The sequence below is a fragment of the Glycine max genome, chromosome 13, assembly GCF_000004515.6.
Source record: "Glycine max cultivar Williams 82 chromosome 13, Glycine_max_v4.0, whole genome shotgun sequence".
Classification (NCBI taxonomy): Eukaryota; Viridiplantae; Streptophyta; class Magnoliopsida; order Fabales; family Fabaceae; genus Glycine; species Glycine max.
The window spans coordinates 41,099,760-41,115,904 of NC_038249.2; the positions used below are offsets into that span (position 1 = coordinate 41,099,760).

Consider the following 16,145-nt stretch of genomic DNA (forward strand, 5'->3'; position numbering starts at 1 on the left):
GGTTGAATTATTTTTTTAAAAATTTTCTGAATATATAACACTATGGTATTTAATTAGATATTACATGTGGAAATAGGAAAACATTAAGTAACACACTAAAAATAACACCGTTGTGGAGAGTCCGTTTCCCTTTTGGTTCTATTGTAGTTGAACCCTCCTACCGTTGACGATTGTTTTGTTGAGCTTCGATTCCAACCTCCTATTTGCATAGTAGAGTGGATACAACCGTGACAATGGTTGATACAAGAATCGATTATCGTGAAGGTGGATACAATCGTAGTGGTAGAGATTATAGTGATGTCAATTATGATGGTGATAAAGACTGTGGTTACAGTCATGGTGGATCTTGTTTCTCTCGTGCAGGTGATAATGGTGATGGCAGTTGGAGAAACTAGGATTTATGATAATGCTTAATAATTAATAATGGTAGGAGCTGTGGTTTGAGTTTTCGCATGTCTGTCATGGTTTCGTGTTCGTGTGGTTCTTGTTTTTGGACCAATATATTTGGTTGTTTGTAGTCGATTAAATGAAATGATAACAAGAAATTGGTGTCTAAAAAAAGTTCGATTTTGTTACTGAAATGCTTTATGTATGTAAGTTCTGTTTGGGTATTTTTTTCAAATTGTGCAGTCATTGTTCCCTGATAGTGTCCCTGGCTGACGAAGGTGATATCCTTTTTTACTGGGTCGAAAAAAAATTACAAAGATGAAGAAACACGATTTGGGGGAGGGGGGTTTAAGGAAACACCTACGATGAGAGGATTCCAGGATAATGGGAACAAAAGGGATAAGGACTCCTCCTAAAGAGTTTTTTTTTTGTTTCTCGAGAATGCTATTTTAATAGGGTAGTCTTTTTTCTTTTTCCCTTGTAATATTATGTAGGTAATTTAATCTTATACTATAATGTATCCCAAAAATAAAATAAAAAGTTTCAATCGTTGAATTTTTAATGTTATATTTAGATGGCTCATATAAATTTCGACATGGTAGCACATTTTTTAAATTGGGGCACGCTAGCCAGCGTCTTCTTTGTGTATGACAAACTTTGGATACTTTTGTTTTATGAATTGTGATTAGTTATTATAGAAGAATAATGAAGAAATTAAATCAGTGAGTGGTGTAGTGTGTTTTATTTGGCCTTGCCTGGATGGGGCGCCAAAATTGAAGATTTAGAAAGTTCTCCCTCAGAAATCAGAATGAGTCCACATTAGAATAATATGGTAATAAATTAAATTAATTCGTACATATCAACGTCCTATCCATGCTTTTTCATTTCAGTTTTGTTTCTCTCTGATATACAATAAAATAAGAATAATTGTACTGTTGAAAAGCTAGGTCTCTTGTTATAAGGCACAAGCAGTCCCCACCAAAGTTTTTCATTAGAAAAGTGAGGGTTAAGAAGTTTCATTCGGATCGTGAGAGAGAGGTTAAGAAGTTTTCTAGCTAGAGTTGTTGTTGTTAGATAGAGAAAGAGAGAAAATGGGAAGAGCTCCTTGTTGTGACAAGGCAAATGTGAAGAGAGGACCATGGTCACCAGAAGAAGACTCAAAGCTGAAGGATTATATAGAGAAGCATGGAACTGGAGGGAATTGGATTGCTCTTCCTCAGAAAGCTGGTAAGAAATATATTCACATATCTTCATTTTTCCTCACATTAACGTAAGAAGATACCATGTTATGAAAAATGCTAGTAGAAATTTTAGACTTTAAACCTAGGCTTCCTTTCATACATATGCATGTACACTTCTCTCTCTGTGCTCTGACTCTGATATATGATTATAGGTCTAAAGAGATGTGGAAAAAGTTGCAGATTGAGATGGCTTAACTATCTTAGGCCTAACATTAAGCACGGGGAATTCTCCGATGAGGAAGACAGAATCATTTGCAGCCTTTATGCTAATATTGGAAGCAGGTACTAGTTATCGCTACCCATTTTTTGTGCACTATATATGCATATATAGCTAGACCCACTAAACTTATTTTCTTCCAGATCCAGAATATTGAGATATGGACATTCTTTTTTTGCCTTCTTTTTACTTCAATCACACAAATTACACGCTCTTGTGAAATGTCTATAGTCTGTCTATTTATCTAAAAGGGGTAAAAAAGAAAAAGTAAAATAGGAAAAAAAACGCTACACACACACACACACAAAACAAGGGATTTGACCCTTTGAGAAAACTCTGTAGTCATCTAGAATCTGTCTAGATTTGGGAGGCTGGTCTTCAACCTGGATGCCAAGTTTAGATCTAGCCACAACATGCAGTACTCATAGATGTTGTTGGGTAAATGAAGGCATTGATTTATAAATCATTTTTGGTCCATTTTTTTTTATGATATTGTAGGTGGTCAATTATAGCTACTCAGTTGCCAGGGAGGACTGACAATGATATCAAGAACTATTGGAACACCAAGCTTAAGAGAAAACTCATGGGGTTGCTTCCTGCATCTCATCAAAGAATAGCACCCTTTCAACAATCCTCACCTCAAAACCTTTCTTCATTTCCTTCTCACTCTCACTCATCATCACTATCCTCTTCAATCTATAGTGACTACTACAACCACAACTCTAATCATTATTACATGCCAGCCCCAACCTCATCTTTCACATGCCTTGAACCAATTTCTGTTCCTTCAAGTAATTACACGAACACAACAACAGCCTCCACCTTGAACCCTTTTTACCAAAACCAAGAACCCTTGGCTAGTATTATTAGTCCCATGCAGTATTACCCCATCAAAGACAGTTCCATGCTTGTGTTTGGAAGTGAAACAAGTTGCAGTTCCTCTGATGGAAGCTGCAGTCAGGTTAGCCTTGGAAGAGAGGTCAAACAAGAAGACATGGGGTTTCAGAATTTCATGTTTGGAGACCATCAGAACATGAACAACATTAATCATGATGGAGGTGAAGAATATGTGGACCAATGGACACAGAAGCCAAACGGGCACATTTTTCAGACTCAACAAACAGCAATGGATTATGATCTTGAGGTTATTAGGAACCTGATTAGTAGCAACAGTAATAGTAGTAATAGTAATAATGAGTACTTGAGTGTTGATGAAAACAAGACGGAGGAGAAGGGTGTGTACTACAACTACTGAACTGAACTGAGTGCAACTGATGCATGAACTGACTACTACTGGAAGTGAAATCAGAGAGATATGATCAGTGAGAGGCATGGGATTGGGAAGATTAAGAAAAGACTTTGAGGTTGTGTGGAGTTCTGTGTTCTTTAATGAAATGAGATAATTCTTATTTTGACAGTACATGGTAAAAGCTTCTTTATATTTTTGTGTATATCCGCTACTAGGAAGTGATGATTTGATGACGATCATGTTAGATTTTTGTAAGTATTCTCTCGGTGCAAGTGCAATCCTCTCCAATCAGACATCAATGTTATCAACACCAGAAAACAAGGCTTTTTTAAATTCAAAAAGAACTTTGTTCAAAAACTCAAAAAATATTGAACATTTTTAATTTTTAAAACAACTAAATACTTAATTTTTATTTGAATTCGTATTGAAACTCTTTTTTTCTACAATTCGTATTGAAACCCTACGTTTACATCTTTTAACAAAGAACTGAATAAATAAAATAAGGAACCAATCCAGGGCTATTTGCATGCATTATTTTGATTACAAGCTTCTTGAACTTGAAAGTAAATTAATTAATTGGCAGTATATGCTATTATTTCTATTATGTTCTGTGTATTAGTTAAAGGTGAAAATTGATATTCGGTTTGGACTGACTCAAATGAGATTGCCCCTTTTGATAAGATTTTTGTTTTCTCGATCTATTTTTGAGTCATGAATTTGTAAGCCTCAATTACTAAATTGCAACATGTTATATATACTCGAACTTCTGTACCACTATCATTAATTGATTATGATACTAATGTGTGATTTGTCAAAAATAGAAATATTTAGTTAAGCACCCAGATGAAGAATCTTCTGTATATATACTAGCTAGGTCGGAAGTCAAAATGGAAGCTTGTTTACAATAAACCTCCATTATCTTAAACTAATAAACAAAAAGGAAATCGTGGCCTAAAAAGAAAGACTATGATGGTGGCGGAATTTTGTTGTTTTGTGTGAAAGAGTGAGAATTCAAGCTGTGAAAGAATAACATAAATTATTAAACACAATCTCGGTCATATATATTAATTAATTTACAACATTTTTAAAATCATTTTAAGAAGGAAAAAGCCATTTAATTTATCTTGAATCTTTTATATATAAGTTTGTGCGAAACATATGCTATTGTTGATAAACATAATGGATTGGACAAATAAACACATATTTATACGTCAATTAGTTGTGAAATGTTGCGTGGAGTTGCTTCTTTGTCAATGTCAGGGGGAATGAGGACATATAGTTATAAGCAGCGTTTTAAAAAATTATGTAAAATACAATAGATTATTAAAATATTTTTTTATCAAATTAATTAAGTTAGTTAAATAAAGTTTTAAATTAAACACAAATTAGAAATTAACTTAAAACTGACAAAATTAACAAATAAGTTAACTAAAAACTAAGACGGCGAGAAGTTAGTTTTGATTAATATATATTGAATTAAAAATATATAATAAAAATAATTATTAATTTAGTTAATAAGTACAAAATAAAACAAAAAATATAGCAAGATATACTTTCAATAAAACTAATCATTCAAAATAAAAATAAAAAGTTTCATCTATAAACATTATAAAACAAAATATAGTTGCTAGAATGTTTTTTTTTTTCACTGAATAGTTGCTAGAATGTTAAACAACTTTTCTACAGAGGAATTAGAAACTATGTACTATATTAATATTAAATGCATAGATTCAAAGTTAACTTAATAAGAATAACAAATTTTATCTCCAATAAATTAAAAAAAAAAGTCTTAAAATGTATATAATCGACTTTAAAGAATTATAGATACTTCATCTACCTGGTTTTAAAATTCCTTCATTCGGTGGAAGTTCTTTCTTTCTAAGGTATATATAGATACATTCTTCATATTTTTTTGCTATCATTTAATTTTTGTCATAAATTTCCAATTAGCATTAAAATAAAATAAAAATATTTTTACTTGAAAATAAATTTAATTATGTCTTATTTAAACATATTTGATTTTAGAAGTAACATTAAAAAACGAAAACTTAATTACAATCCTCTGGGCAGTCGTTAATTAATTATTCTACATTTTATCAACTCTACACCTAAAATTTTAATTTCATTTGATATCATATTAGAGAAAATGTCTATTTTTTTCCTATTAAAGTGTAAAGGTTAAAAGGTGTGGCTTTATATGAACACTCCGACGTTTTAAAAGGATTTATTCAGAAGGATTATTAGTTGTCAACAAACAAGGAGGAGTTGGCAACATGATAATAGTGTACACAAGACTTGAAAAATTGTATGGAAGCATAGGTGGGCATGACATAAATTTCTACCCCACTTTCATACCAGCCAATACAATATCAATATGTTAAATATACTTTTAAAAACTTCATCTTTTGCGTTATTAAATGAACTAATCCTTTACTGTACCAAAAAAAAAATGAATAATCTTTCTCGGACGCCATAACTTTTATACTAAGTACAAGGTGTGTTTTTTTAGAAAGTTTTCACTTTTCAGTAGGCAATATTTCTTCACAAAAACAATTTTGCTTCAATGAAAGTCGGCTCGATATTTTTCATTTAAATAGCTAATAAATAAAAATAGCCCAGCTAACAACATATATATTGAATAATGCCAATTTGGGGGGAAATAAAGCACTACAAAACTCGTTATCATTCCATCTAACTAATCGAACTCCTCTAACAACTTTGTCTAAATATTAACAAAAGAAAACTATCGGAGAGACACATTAATTATCTTTATTGATCATCTTCTAATTTAAAATTTCAGTCTTAAATATAAAACCACTTTTACATCAAAATGAAGTAGGAACCAAAATCATCACTAATTTTCCGTTGTTTTTATGTAGTTTATTATATATATATATATATAAATCTAATTCAGCAAGCTAGTAATTGGCCCTCCATTCTGACTTGTTGCAAGCCTTTTTTTAGCTAGTTAAAATGAGGTGAGCCGAATGAATTAGTCAGTTTAATAAAGCGTAGCAAAGAGAGTTGTGCTTCTTCCAATAACAAGGTCTACCCATATCAACTTTTAAAGGTTATATTGTTGAGTTGAGGACTCACAGAGTTAAGCGAGCAAAGAGAGTAACAATTGTTGGAGATATTGCATTCGATGCAAGAACAATTGTAGTACAACAACTACGGTTACTACCATCACCTCATAACGATTAGGATTACAATCAAGAGTTAGGAGTTTATATAGATTTTATTTTATGTATATATTGTAATTTTTTAATATTATAGTTACATTATTATTTACATATGTGATTCTTTATTTTGATTGTTACTTTTACTATTTATTTAAAAGTAGGTTATTTTATTTATTTTAATATGATACTTTTAATCAGAATTTATTTATTTAAAATGGAAACTAATAATAATTTAAAATATTAATCAAATTTATTTATTTCATTTGATAATTAACGAAAAAAGTAACAATTATCAACGGATAGAGCCAATATAATTAGGATTTTTGCCATGAAATATAAATATTATTAATTATCTTCTCCTTTTGTTTCTAAACGGACTGACATCTTAAGAATCTATTCTATGTTAATTATTACAATTTTAGTCTGTTTCTGATTTTAACCATTGTCTGCGACCCATGGAATAGTCATATCATCATGTGGTTAATCTCGTGGAAAACTTTCACTTATATTAAATTGATTGACGATATAAATTGAAAACTAATAAAAAGAAGTTTGAGCATAAAGTAAACAAAAGCATCAAGTATTTTGATTCTCATAAGTTGATTACGTTCACACGCAAAGGAGAAAAAGCTAGCCACAGCAATTTCACTTTCACAGTTCACTAATTATTAATCTTTTTATTTATAGATTTCTTTTACTGTGAAAGTTTTATTGCCGACAGGTTAGGCCACGTTACTATGCTTGTGCAGATTTGATTTGCCCACATATTGCCTGCAGAAACTTCTTCGTCAGCTTAATTAAATATAACAATTTGCATAAAAAATAGATTAATTATAAAAAAATGAAATCTATTATATCAGGGTTAAGTTATCAATTAGACAGATATAAGGCATTGAAAAGAAGTATAGTTTTATGTTGCAAAATTAAAATTTAAGTGCATAAAAATAAAAAAAATCCCTATAAATTATAAAAGATTAGATCTTGTTAATTAATGACTTTGGGATACTGATTAAGAATTTATTAAATAATTTTTATAAAAAAATAATTTCGGATGCACTCGCATTTAAAATTCACAGTGAAGTGTATCAATAACAATTTATAATGATAAATTACTGTTAATTCCATAATTAATAATATTGATCGATTAACATTGACGAATATATAATTAAGTGTATAAAAGTATAAAAAAATGTGTATAATATATGTACGTAGCTGGGTAACATTATTCATTTTTAGATTGCCACTATTATTATGAGCACTTAACTATTAACAAGTAGCTTATTAAATAATTGAGTTTTTTAAGTATATTATTAAAGGTTTGATTTTTAGTAATGTATGTAGAAAAAAGACAATTTATTTTAATAAACTCTATCTAAAAAAATCTAATTATCAGTTGAAAAATATCATTGATGCAAATAAAAATAAATAAAACTATTTTGGTGAAGCTCCTTTTGGATTGACTTTGATTCTGCACTGAGAGCAAAAGGTTCTTTTTGATTTTCAACTTGTCACCTCTCATAATCATTTTTCTCGGGACTGGTATTGCACATCACAAAACCTTGACTCTTTTTTGTTGCTGTTGTTGAATGAAAACCTTGACTCGTTTGATTAACATGCAGGAGAGAGAAGACACATATTCTACCTTGACTCGTTAGATTACACGAGGTTTTTCAACCACCACCTCCGAGAGTCAAACAGGACGACAACCTTGCTTTAGTTTTGATTGCAGTGATACAAAGAAGCGAGAAGCTTACAGGGTTGGGATTTTGACAAAATACAACCAAACGACAAGAATAGGAGTTAGCGATTTGCCTCAAAGCTTTTAGGGATTTCGTGATATTATAGGATTAGGGTTAGTGAGTTTCTGACAAGCTTTTAGGGATAGGAAATAAAATTATCACATTTGATTAAAATGACACACCATATATAGACAAATGAAAACGTAATACCTGATAGTTAACGTTTAAATTTAAATTTGGGAACTAAAATTACATAATTGATATAAAAGGAGGATGAAATCCGTGAATAAATTTAAAAAAAGATTAAAATCGAAATTAGAAACAATTAGGTAACCAAATTTATAAATTTATATAATTGTTATGGATGTTGTTGCTGGCCTTTTTTGGTCAAGTTTAGACCGGTCAATAATAGATATTGATTTCCTGCACTACTATAATTGCATCGGTCAGTTTCCATTTGCATTCCAATGAATTTTTTAAAATGTAATAAAAAATGCATGATGCAATAATACGAGTGCAAATACAATAGCCTCAATAATATCGATAAGTTACTCGTTGGTTTCGGCCTAAAGCTCTCCTTAACTTTCTTCAAATTTGGGCCTATGACCTCATCTTTCACAGGTTCTACAGCCCAATAAATGTCATTTCTCGTTCTAAAAATTTATTACATGTTTAATACATATACATTTTTATATGACGATTGACGAATTTTGATTGAAAAAACAACAAATGTCAATGTAATTCCTTTTTTTTTTCTCTATGTAAAATTTGAGTTTTAAGTATATTTTTAGATAAATAGTTATTTTTTTATTATCGTCTTATTTTAATAAATTATTAAAGATTTATTTTACTGTAATTCCTATTATTTCAAAAAAATATAACATATGAGGATGAATATTTTTTTTATAAAAATAAGTAGAAAAATTTTATGGATACAAAAAATTTATCTGAAATCAAATTAATATTTAATTATTATAAAAAAATATAACCAATGATGATGAATATTTTCCCTAAAGTATCAAGAAAAATTAGACTTAATTTATAAAAAATAATTTATCTTAAAATTTAAAATGCCTGAAATAAATTATACTCAATTGTATACTTTTTCTGTTTCTCTCTATAAGATTTTTTTCTTCTAATTTTAGATGTATTAATTATTTTTTCCTACACATCCTTACTTCTCTTTCTAAATATTAATAAAAAAATAACTAAGTAGATAAAGAAATAAGAAATGAGTCATTTTAGAATGATAATATAATTAATTAATAGATTTAATGTGTTTATTTAAATTAATTATCTTTCTTAAGAAATATAAATTAATTAAAAGAATCTTATAATTAAAAATAAAAAATAATTTTAATTAATATTATAATAATTTTAATGTAAAATTATTTGTATCATGTTTACATGAATGTTTGGTTTCGCGTTCAATCACACGCATAAAAAAAACTCAAAAAATCAAAACTATTTAGTAGATCCTCTTCTTTGATAATAGAGTTTTAAAAAGATATCACATGAAATCAAATATATTATACAATTAAAAGGATAATAAATTTTAATGAGGTCATTACTAAATATTTAAATTTGTGCATTCATTCATTACTTATCAACTTATTATACATATATTTATTTATTATATTTATGAATTTTAATTTTTAAACATAAAATATTAGATTAGAATCACGTAACAAAATATAAGGAGGTATTTGGGTTGACTGTTTTCTGCTTTTTATATATTAGATCAGAAAATGTGTTTGGTTGAATTTTTGAAAATATTTTTAAACAAATTTAAAAATACACTTCCTTTTAAAAATGTATTTTCTGTATTTTTATTTTTTAAAAATAGAAAACAAGAAATCAAATCAAATATGTTTTAAGAATTCTAATATTTTAAAAATAAAAATATAAACCAATCGCACCCTACAAATTTTTGAAAGCAATGACGGCTTACATGTTAACATTCATGCCTTTGTTAATTGATATCACAATAAAAAAATTCTTTGAAAATATTCAAGAGATATGATACATATATAATAATTTATATAATATTATTTATATGTTTATTTTCTTATCATATTATTTATTATATTTTAATTTTTTTACTTTTTTTTTATTTTATCTCTTTTTATTGTAAGATTGATTACAAGTATAATTTCTCTAACACAAAAATAAGTAAAATATCTTAGTAATGAATGTTTTTAGAATATTAATTAAGAAGTCAAAAGAATAAATATTTAATAAAATTATTTTTGTTTTAATCTAAGCGGAGGGATTAATAAAAACAAAAAAATTAGCTAAGCAGTAGAAGTCATCGTATACCAACCATCTGGGAGAAGAAAACAAAAACATGATTTTTTGCGCCTTGGTCCGCAATGTATCGATGATGTTGTGTCCCCATCACAAGTTGATTGTCAGAATAAAAACATTAAATTCATCCAACATTGGGAAGAAGAAATAACTGAGCAGCAAAGAAAGCGAGTAATCTTTTCCGTGAGATCGGTGTGTGAATTGTATATTCCCATTTCAATGCAGAGATCCGGTTATGGGTCCGACGGAATATACAGGTCACTCAGACCTTCCATCGTTTTTCCCAAAAACTCAAACCTCTCACTCGTTTCCCATCTTTTCAACAGAGTCGCAGCCTTTCCATCAAAACCAGCTCTTATCGATGCAGACTCTTCAGAAACACTTTCTTTCGCGGAACTCAAATTGCTAACTGTTAGGGTCGCTCACGGCCTCCTTCGTCTCGGAGTGACCAAAAACGACGTCGTTCTCTTCCTCGCTCCCAACGACATCCGCTACATCGTCTGCTTCCTCGCCGTCGCCTCTCTCGGCGCTGCCGTCACCACCGTCAACCCCGCCTACACCGCCGCCGAAGTCTCCAAACAGGCCAACGACTCCAAACCCAAACTTTTGGTAACCGTCGCCGAATTGTGGGACAAACTCGAACACCTCAAACTCCCCGCGGTCTTCCTACGTTGTTCCAACGCTCCCCACGCGCCATCCAGCGCGACTAGCTTCGACGCGCTGGTTCAACTCGCCGGGTCGGTGACCGAGTTTCCCGAAATTAAAATTAAACAGAGTGACACTGCGGCACTGTTGTATTCTTCGGGTACCACCGGCTTGAGCAAGGGCGTGGTTCTCACGCACGGGAACTTCGTCGCGGCGTCGTTGATGATTGGCTTCGACGATGATTTGGCAGGGGTGTTGCATAGCGTGTTCCTCTGCGTTTTGCCTATGTTTCATGTTTTTGGTTTGATGGTCATTTCGTACGGACAGCTTCAGAGGGGTAGTGCGGTTGTGTCTCTCAAGAAGTTTGAGTTTGAATTGGTTCTGAAGACCATTGAGAAGTTTAAGGTGACGCATTTGTGGGTTGTGCCTCCGATTATTCTTGCTCTCGCGAAACACGGTTTGGTTGATAAGTATGATCTTTCGTCTCTCAAGCATATTGGTTCTGGCGCTGCTCCTCTTGGGAAAGAGTTGATGAAGGAGTGTGCTAAACGTTTTCCTCATGCCATTGTTTCTCAGGTAGTAGACAATGTTTGTGGTTGATTAGTGAGGTTTTGATTATAGCTATTAGCTAAGGCCTAAGGACTTGTTTGGATAAACTTACGTGTAATTACTTGTAGAAAAAGAAAATAACAAGCTAAAATGCATTGAGTTCTTATGAAGTTGATTTTAACTAACTGAAGAAGCTCAATTTATTTTATTATGAACAAGTTTATTCAATCAGGGCCTAATGCTTTCAAGTTGAACTATGATTTTTGTGTTGGTTGTTGTGGTTTCAGGGATATGGTATGACTGAAACTTGTGGAATTGTTTCTGTGGAGAATGCAAGGATGGGAATTCGGAATAGTGGCTCTACGGGAATGCTTGTCGCCGGAATGGAGGCTCAAGTAGTTAGTGTGGATACTCTGAAGCCTCTCCCTCCTGGACAGTTGGGGGAGATATGGGTACGGGGCCCTAATATGATGCAAGGTACACTGCATATGCACTTCACTGTAGTGTTCTTTTATTATATTGTTTGATTCCTGTGGTAGTTAGTGATTAAGAAAAGATGTATGTTGTCTGATGTGGAGGGAGAGGTTGTGGTAACCCTTCATTGAATGAAAATTCAGAGGCCAGAGTAATTGTCTCATTTTATTGCATTTGAAGGTTAGATCATTAGTAGTGGAACTTATTCCTTAGGCTGGACATGTTATGTACATCTGGTTTAATACTGTGCTTGAATCTGCATGTTCTGCTTTTAGGTGATTCAGCTTGACTAGGTTTAGTCTCAGCAGTATGTATACAACTATACATTTCCCTGGCTCTTTCTTGTCTATAAAACACTGATTTATTTTAAGTTTGGTGGCACTTGATATTGGCTTGTAGGGATAAATTTGGAAGCAGCATGGATTAGAACAAAATTAGCTCTGTCATAACCTTAAACATGTTAGTTGTATATGATAACAGAAAAAAGGACATGGTCTGGATTCTAAAATGTACATTAAGCTGTTTGCCAACAGACTACCATCGGTTAGTGTTCTTGTTAGGCTTCACGAACATATCTTTTACTTTCTCTTCCAAAGAAACTGGTCCACCTAGAGATAATAATTGAGTTGGAGCTCCATTCTCTAAAAGATACTCCCTGCTTCATGCATGGAAAATAATTTTTTCTGATGTCAAATTGCATCTGATCACTAATTTGTATGAGTAATTCTAAACTGTGGTGTGAGCATCATTGTGGTTTGAGTCTTGAAGTTTTCTTCTGATTTTCTAACTGGGATTGTACTTCAGGCTCTTTGTTTCACCCAGTGTTTTTCATTTGGATGTGGATGTTCAATATATTTTATGCGTGATATTAGATAATTCATTATTGATAATGGCAGATTTGTGCTGAATTACAAGTGTGAACTGCTTCATAGAATGTTGCCAACAGAAACTGTTTCTCTTTGGGTGAAAAGTTATCCAGAGAATTGGAAAATAGTCCTGCTTAGTGCTTTGGCTGCTTCCTTCACGTTTCTGATCGTTGCATTTCCTACTTCCTTATATTAGGCACATTTCCACTATTTCCAGACTGCGGCTTTGATTTCTTCTTCTCAAGATGGTTGTCTCTCTTGGTTCGTTTCCCTCGGACTATTAAATCTTCACCACTCACAGAAACCTTTTGCTTATTTCTTTCATTCAATACCTTTGAGTTCAGGGCTGATTGAACCTCTACCAGGGACAAAGATTCTCTCTCACACAAGAGAGTTTCTTTAAAATGAGAGAAAGACTTTGGTAAAGCACACAATAGTAACAGGGCCTGATCTTCATCATCAATAGTCACATCTATATTTTCTAGATCAAGAATCAGTTTATTGAAGACATCCAGTTGAGATTCCACAGTTCAGTCTTCTTGCATCTTGAATTAATATAAGACTTGTTTAAGATAAAGACGATTTACCAGAGGTTTGATCATGTACAAACCTTCCAGTTTCGACCAAATTCCAGCTATTGTCTTCTCCTTCGAGACCTGTCTTAGTACCTTGTCTCCAAGACTCAAGATGATTGCACTGTGAGTCTTATCCATCAAGATCTTCTTATCCCTTTCCTCCAGCTTTGCATCAAGAGCGGTTTCACCTTGCAAAGCTTCTTCAAGACCCTGATGAACAAGCAATGCTCTCATCTTCAATCGCCATTAGCCAAAATCATTTGGGCCTATGAATTTTTTAACCTCATACTTTGCAGATGCCATGATTTTTCGTTCCACGCTCACCGCACCAATTTGTTGTGAATTTTGAGAGAGGAGAATATGAAGATCAGAGCAATGATGGATAAGGCACGCAGATCTAGTTACGAGCCAACACTACAACACTGTTTCTTTATTGATGAATATAAATCCACATTACAATCTTGAAACAATCTGTACAATGTAAAGTCTATTTATAGACAACTAGACTTAACTAACATTTCTAAGAATAGTAAACAGTTAATCTGTTAGAAACAGAATTGAACAGGTCAGCATAACTGACTGGACCAAAACCTCCATGATGCTTCCATGTTCTTGTCTTGAAAAAGTGCTGATATACGTTATATGTGCGTATAGTCAGCACCGGATGTACTCATTAATTGAGTGATTCTTTTCTTGGAGTATTTGGTTATTGCCATAGTAGAGCCGGTATACAGAGCATACAAAGGGCCATGAATTTAATTTAGTTTGAAAAAGATAAAAGCTAAGTTATTACTTGAATTAGATTTCTGCTGTGATGTATAGAAATGTGGGCCAATGTTTTTATATGTCTTTTTTTTGTGATACTGTGCATAGGGTCTTTAGTTTACTTCGTATGCAGTTTGGCTTTAAATATTATTCCATAGGGTCTTTTCCTATATGCAATTTAATAAAAGTTATTACATAAATTTTCAGGTTATCACAACAATCCACAAGCCACAAGATTGACTATGGATAAAAAAGGGTGGGTACATACAGGAGATCTTGGATATTTTGATGAGGATGGGCAACTTTTTGTTGTTGACCGAATCAAAGAACTGATCAAGTATAAAGGTTTTCAGGTATGAAATCCAACTGCCATTTCAAGAGTGAATGACAATTTGTCGGGCATGTCATAAATGCATGCATGGTCACATGTCTGAATTCTCAATCAAATTTTTGAAAGATAATCTGGTACTTTGGTGCATTAAATATATCTTAAACCCCAAATTGTATTAGAAAGTCAAGTTTATTAACTTCGGTGCATAATGCTTTTGCTTCTCTGCATTGTTTATTTACGTGTGTTTATAACCTTCCAGTTATTCTTGGTGATGAACATTTTTGGCGAAGGATTTTCACCGTACTGAATTATTTTCTGTTTCCCTCATTGTTCCAACTAGGTTGCGCCGGCAGAACTTGAAGGGCTTCTGGTTTCTCATGCTGAAATACTTGATGCTGTTGTCATCCCGTAAGTTTCACATACATGATCATCGTTATTTAATATGGGTACAGAAGAAATACTTATACAACTCATGTTATTAGTAATTGAAATTCATAGTTGACTTCAATTCTGTAGATATCCTGATGCTGAAGCTGGTGAGGTTCCAGTTGCCTATGTCGTTCGTTCACCCAATAGTTCACTCACAGAGGAAGATGTTCAAAAATTTATTGCTAAGCAGGTAAGAGAAAAATAAACAATGAGCTTGGTCTGACTTGCATTCTTGGAATTATAAGATCTTTGGCTTGTGAAGAAACGAAGCAAACTAAATGGGGTTCTAAAAATAAAGTTTAGACATTAAAAAAATGCATGTTTTCACTGCAGGTCCATTGATCACAATTAAACGACTTTTTGTGTTGTTTTTGTTGACACTCATTTTTTGTATTTGTTTGCAGGTAGCGCCTTTCAAAAGAATAAGAAGAGTGACATTCATCAATGCTGTTCCTAAGACAGCATCAGGAAAAATTCTCCGAAGAGAGCTTATTGAGAAAGTAAGATCCAAAATATGATGATATCATGGTGTAATTTTTTTGTGTGTTTTCAAAACCATTTCGGGGTTTAAATTCAGAAGTAGAATGCAAGTCCAGAGCGAATCCGGAAAGGTATGATGGTTGTCATAGTGGATCAAATATGTATCTGGCTGGGAACAGTACTTACTGTTGGGTCTAGCATATTTCAATCCATTTTATAAATGGGTCAATTCATTCTAGTTCACTTAAGGTTGAATCTTTAAAAAAATGGTCTGATGTGACCTACCATGGATTGGTGAGATAAACAGGTTGACCCATCAATTTACCTAGAATTATTTTTTTACTTAAAAAAATTCAACAAAAAGTTAATTTTTAGAAAAATAAAATTTTGAATAGATTAGAAAATATTAATTAAATTAAATCTTTAACCAAAATACTAGTAAATAAAATTTAATTCTAAAACTTTAAAGTCTTAAAATAATATTATAAAATACTAAGTATATTTTGGAGGTGGGTTAGGAAGATCAACTATTCCCATCACGGTTCAATGGGCGGAATCAAATTCTTCAACCAATTGCAAAGTATGTATCTTTTTTGGGCTTGACCAGACCCAAAACCTATAATGGATCAGATTAACATGTGGATTTGAATTTGTTTTGAAGTATCATATCCGGCCATATCTTATATAAAGTTTAGTTACACCGCCTTCT

At 32.0% G+C, this 16,145-nt stretch overlaps 2 protein-coding genes across 2 annotated transcripts; both read left to right on the forward strand.

The window, feature by feature from the left end:
* Positions 1-1,376: 1,376 nt before the first annotated feature.
* Positions 1,377-3,424, forward strand: LOC100808114 (transcription factor RAX2). The gene is made up of 3 exons (XM_003541936.5): positions 1,377-1,614; positions 1,781-1,910; positions 2,344-3,424. Exons 1-3 carry the CDS (start codon positions 1,479-1,481, stop codon positions 3,098-3,100), a joined length of 1,023 nt encoding a protein of 340 aa, XP_003541984.1. The 5' UTR covers positions 1,377-1,478; the 3' UTR covers positions 3,101-3,424.
* A 6,919-nt stretch (positions 3,425-10,343) lies between these two features.
* 4CL (4-coumarate--CoA ligase-like 7-like) lies at positions 10,344-15,809 on the forward strand. Its single transcript, NM_001256363.1, has 6 exons — positions 10,344-11,543; positions 11,804-11,993; positions 14,404-14,549; positions 14,868-14,935; positions 15,044-15,146; positions 15,361-15,809. The coding sequence occupies exons 1-6, from the start codon at positions 10,542-10,544 to the stop codon at positions 15,472-15,474; spliced, it is 1,623 nt and encodes a 540-aa protein (NP_001243292.1). The 5' UTR covers positions 10,344-10,541; the 3' UTR covers positions 15,475-15,809.
* Positions 15,810-16,145: the final 336 nt, after the last annotated feature.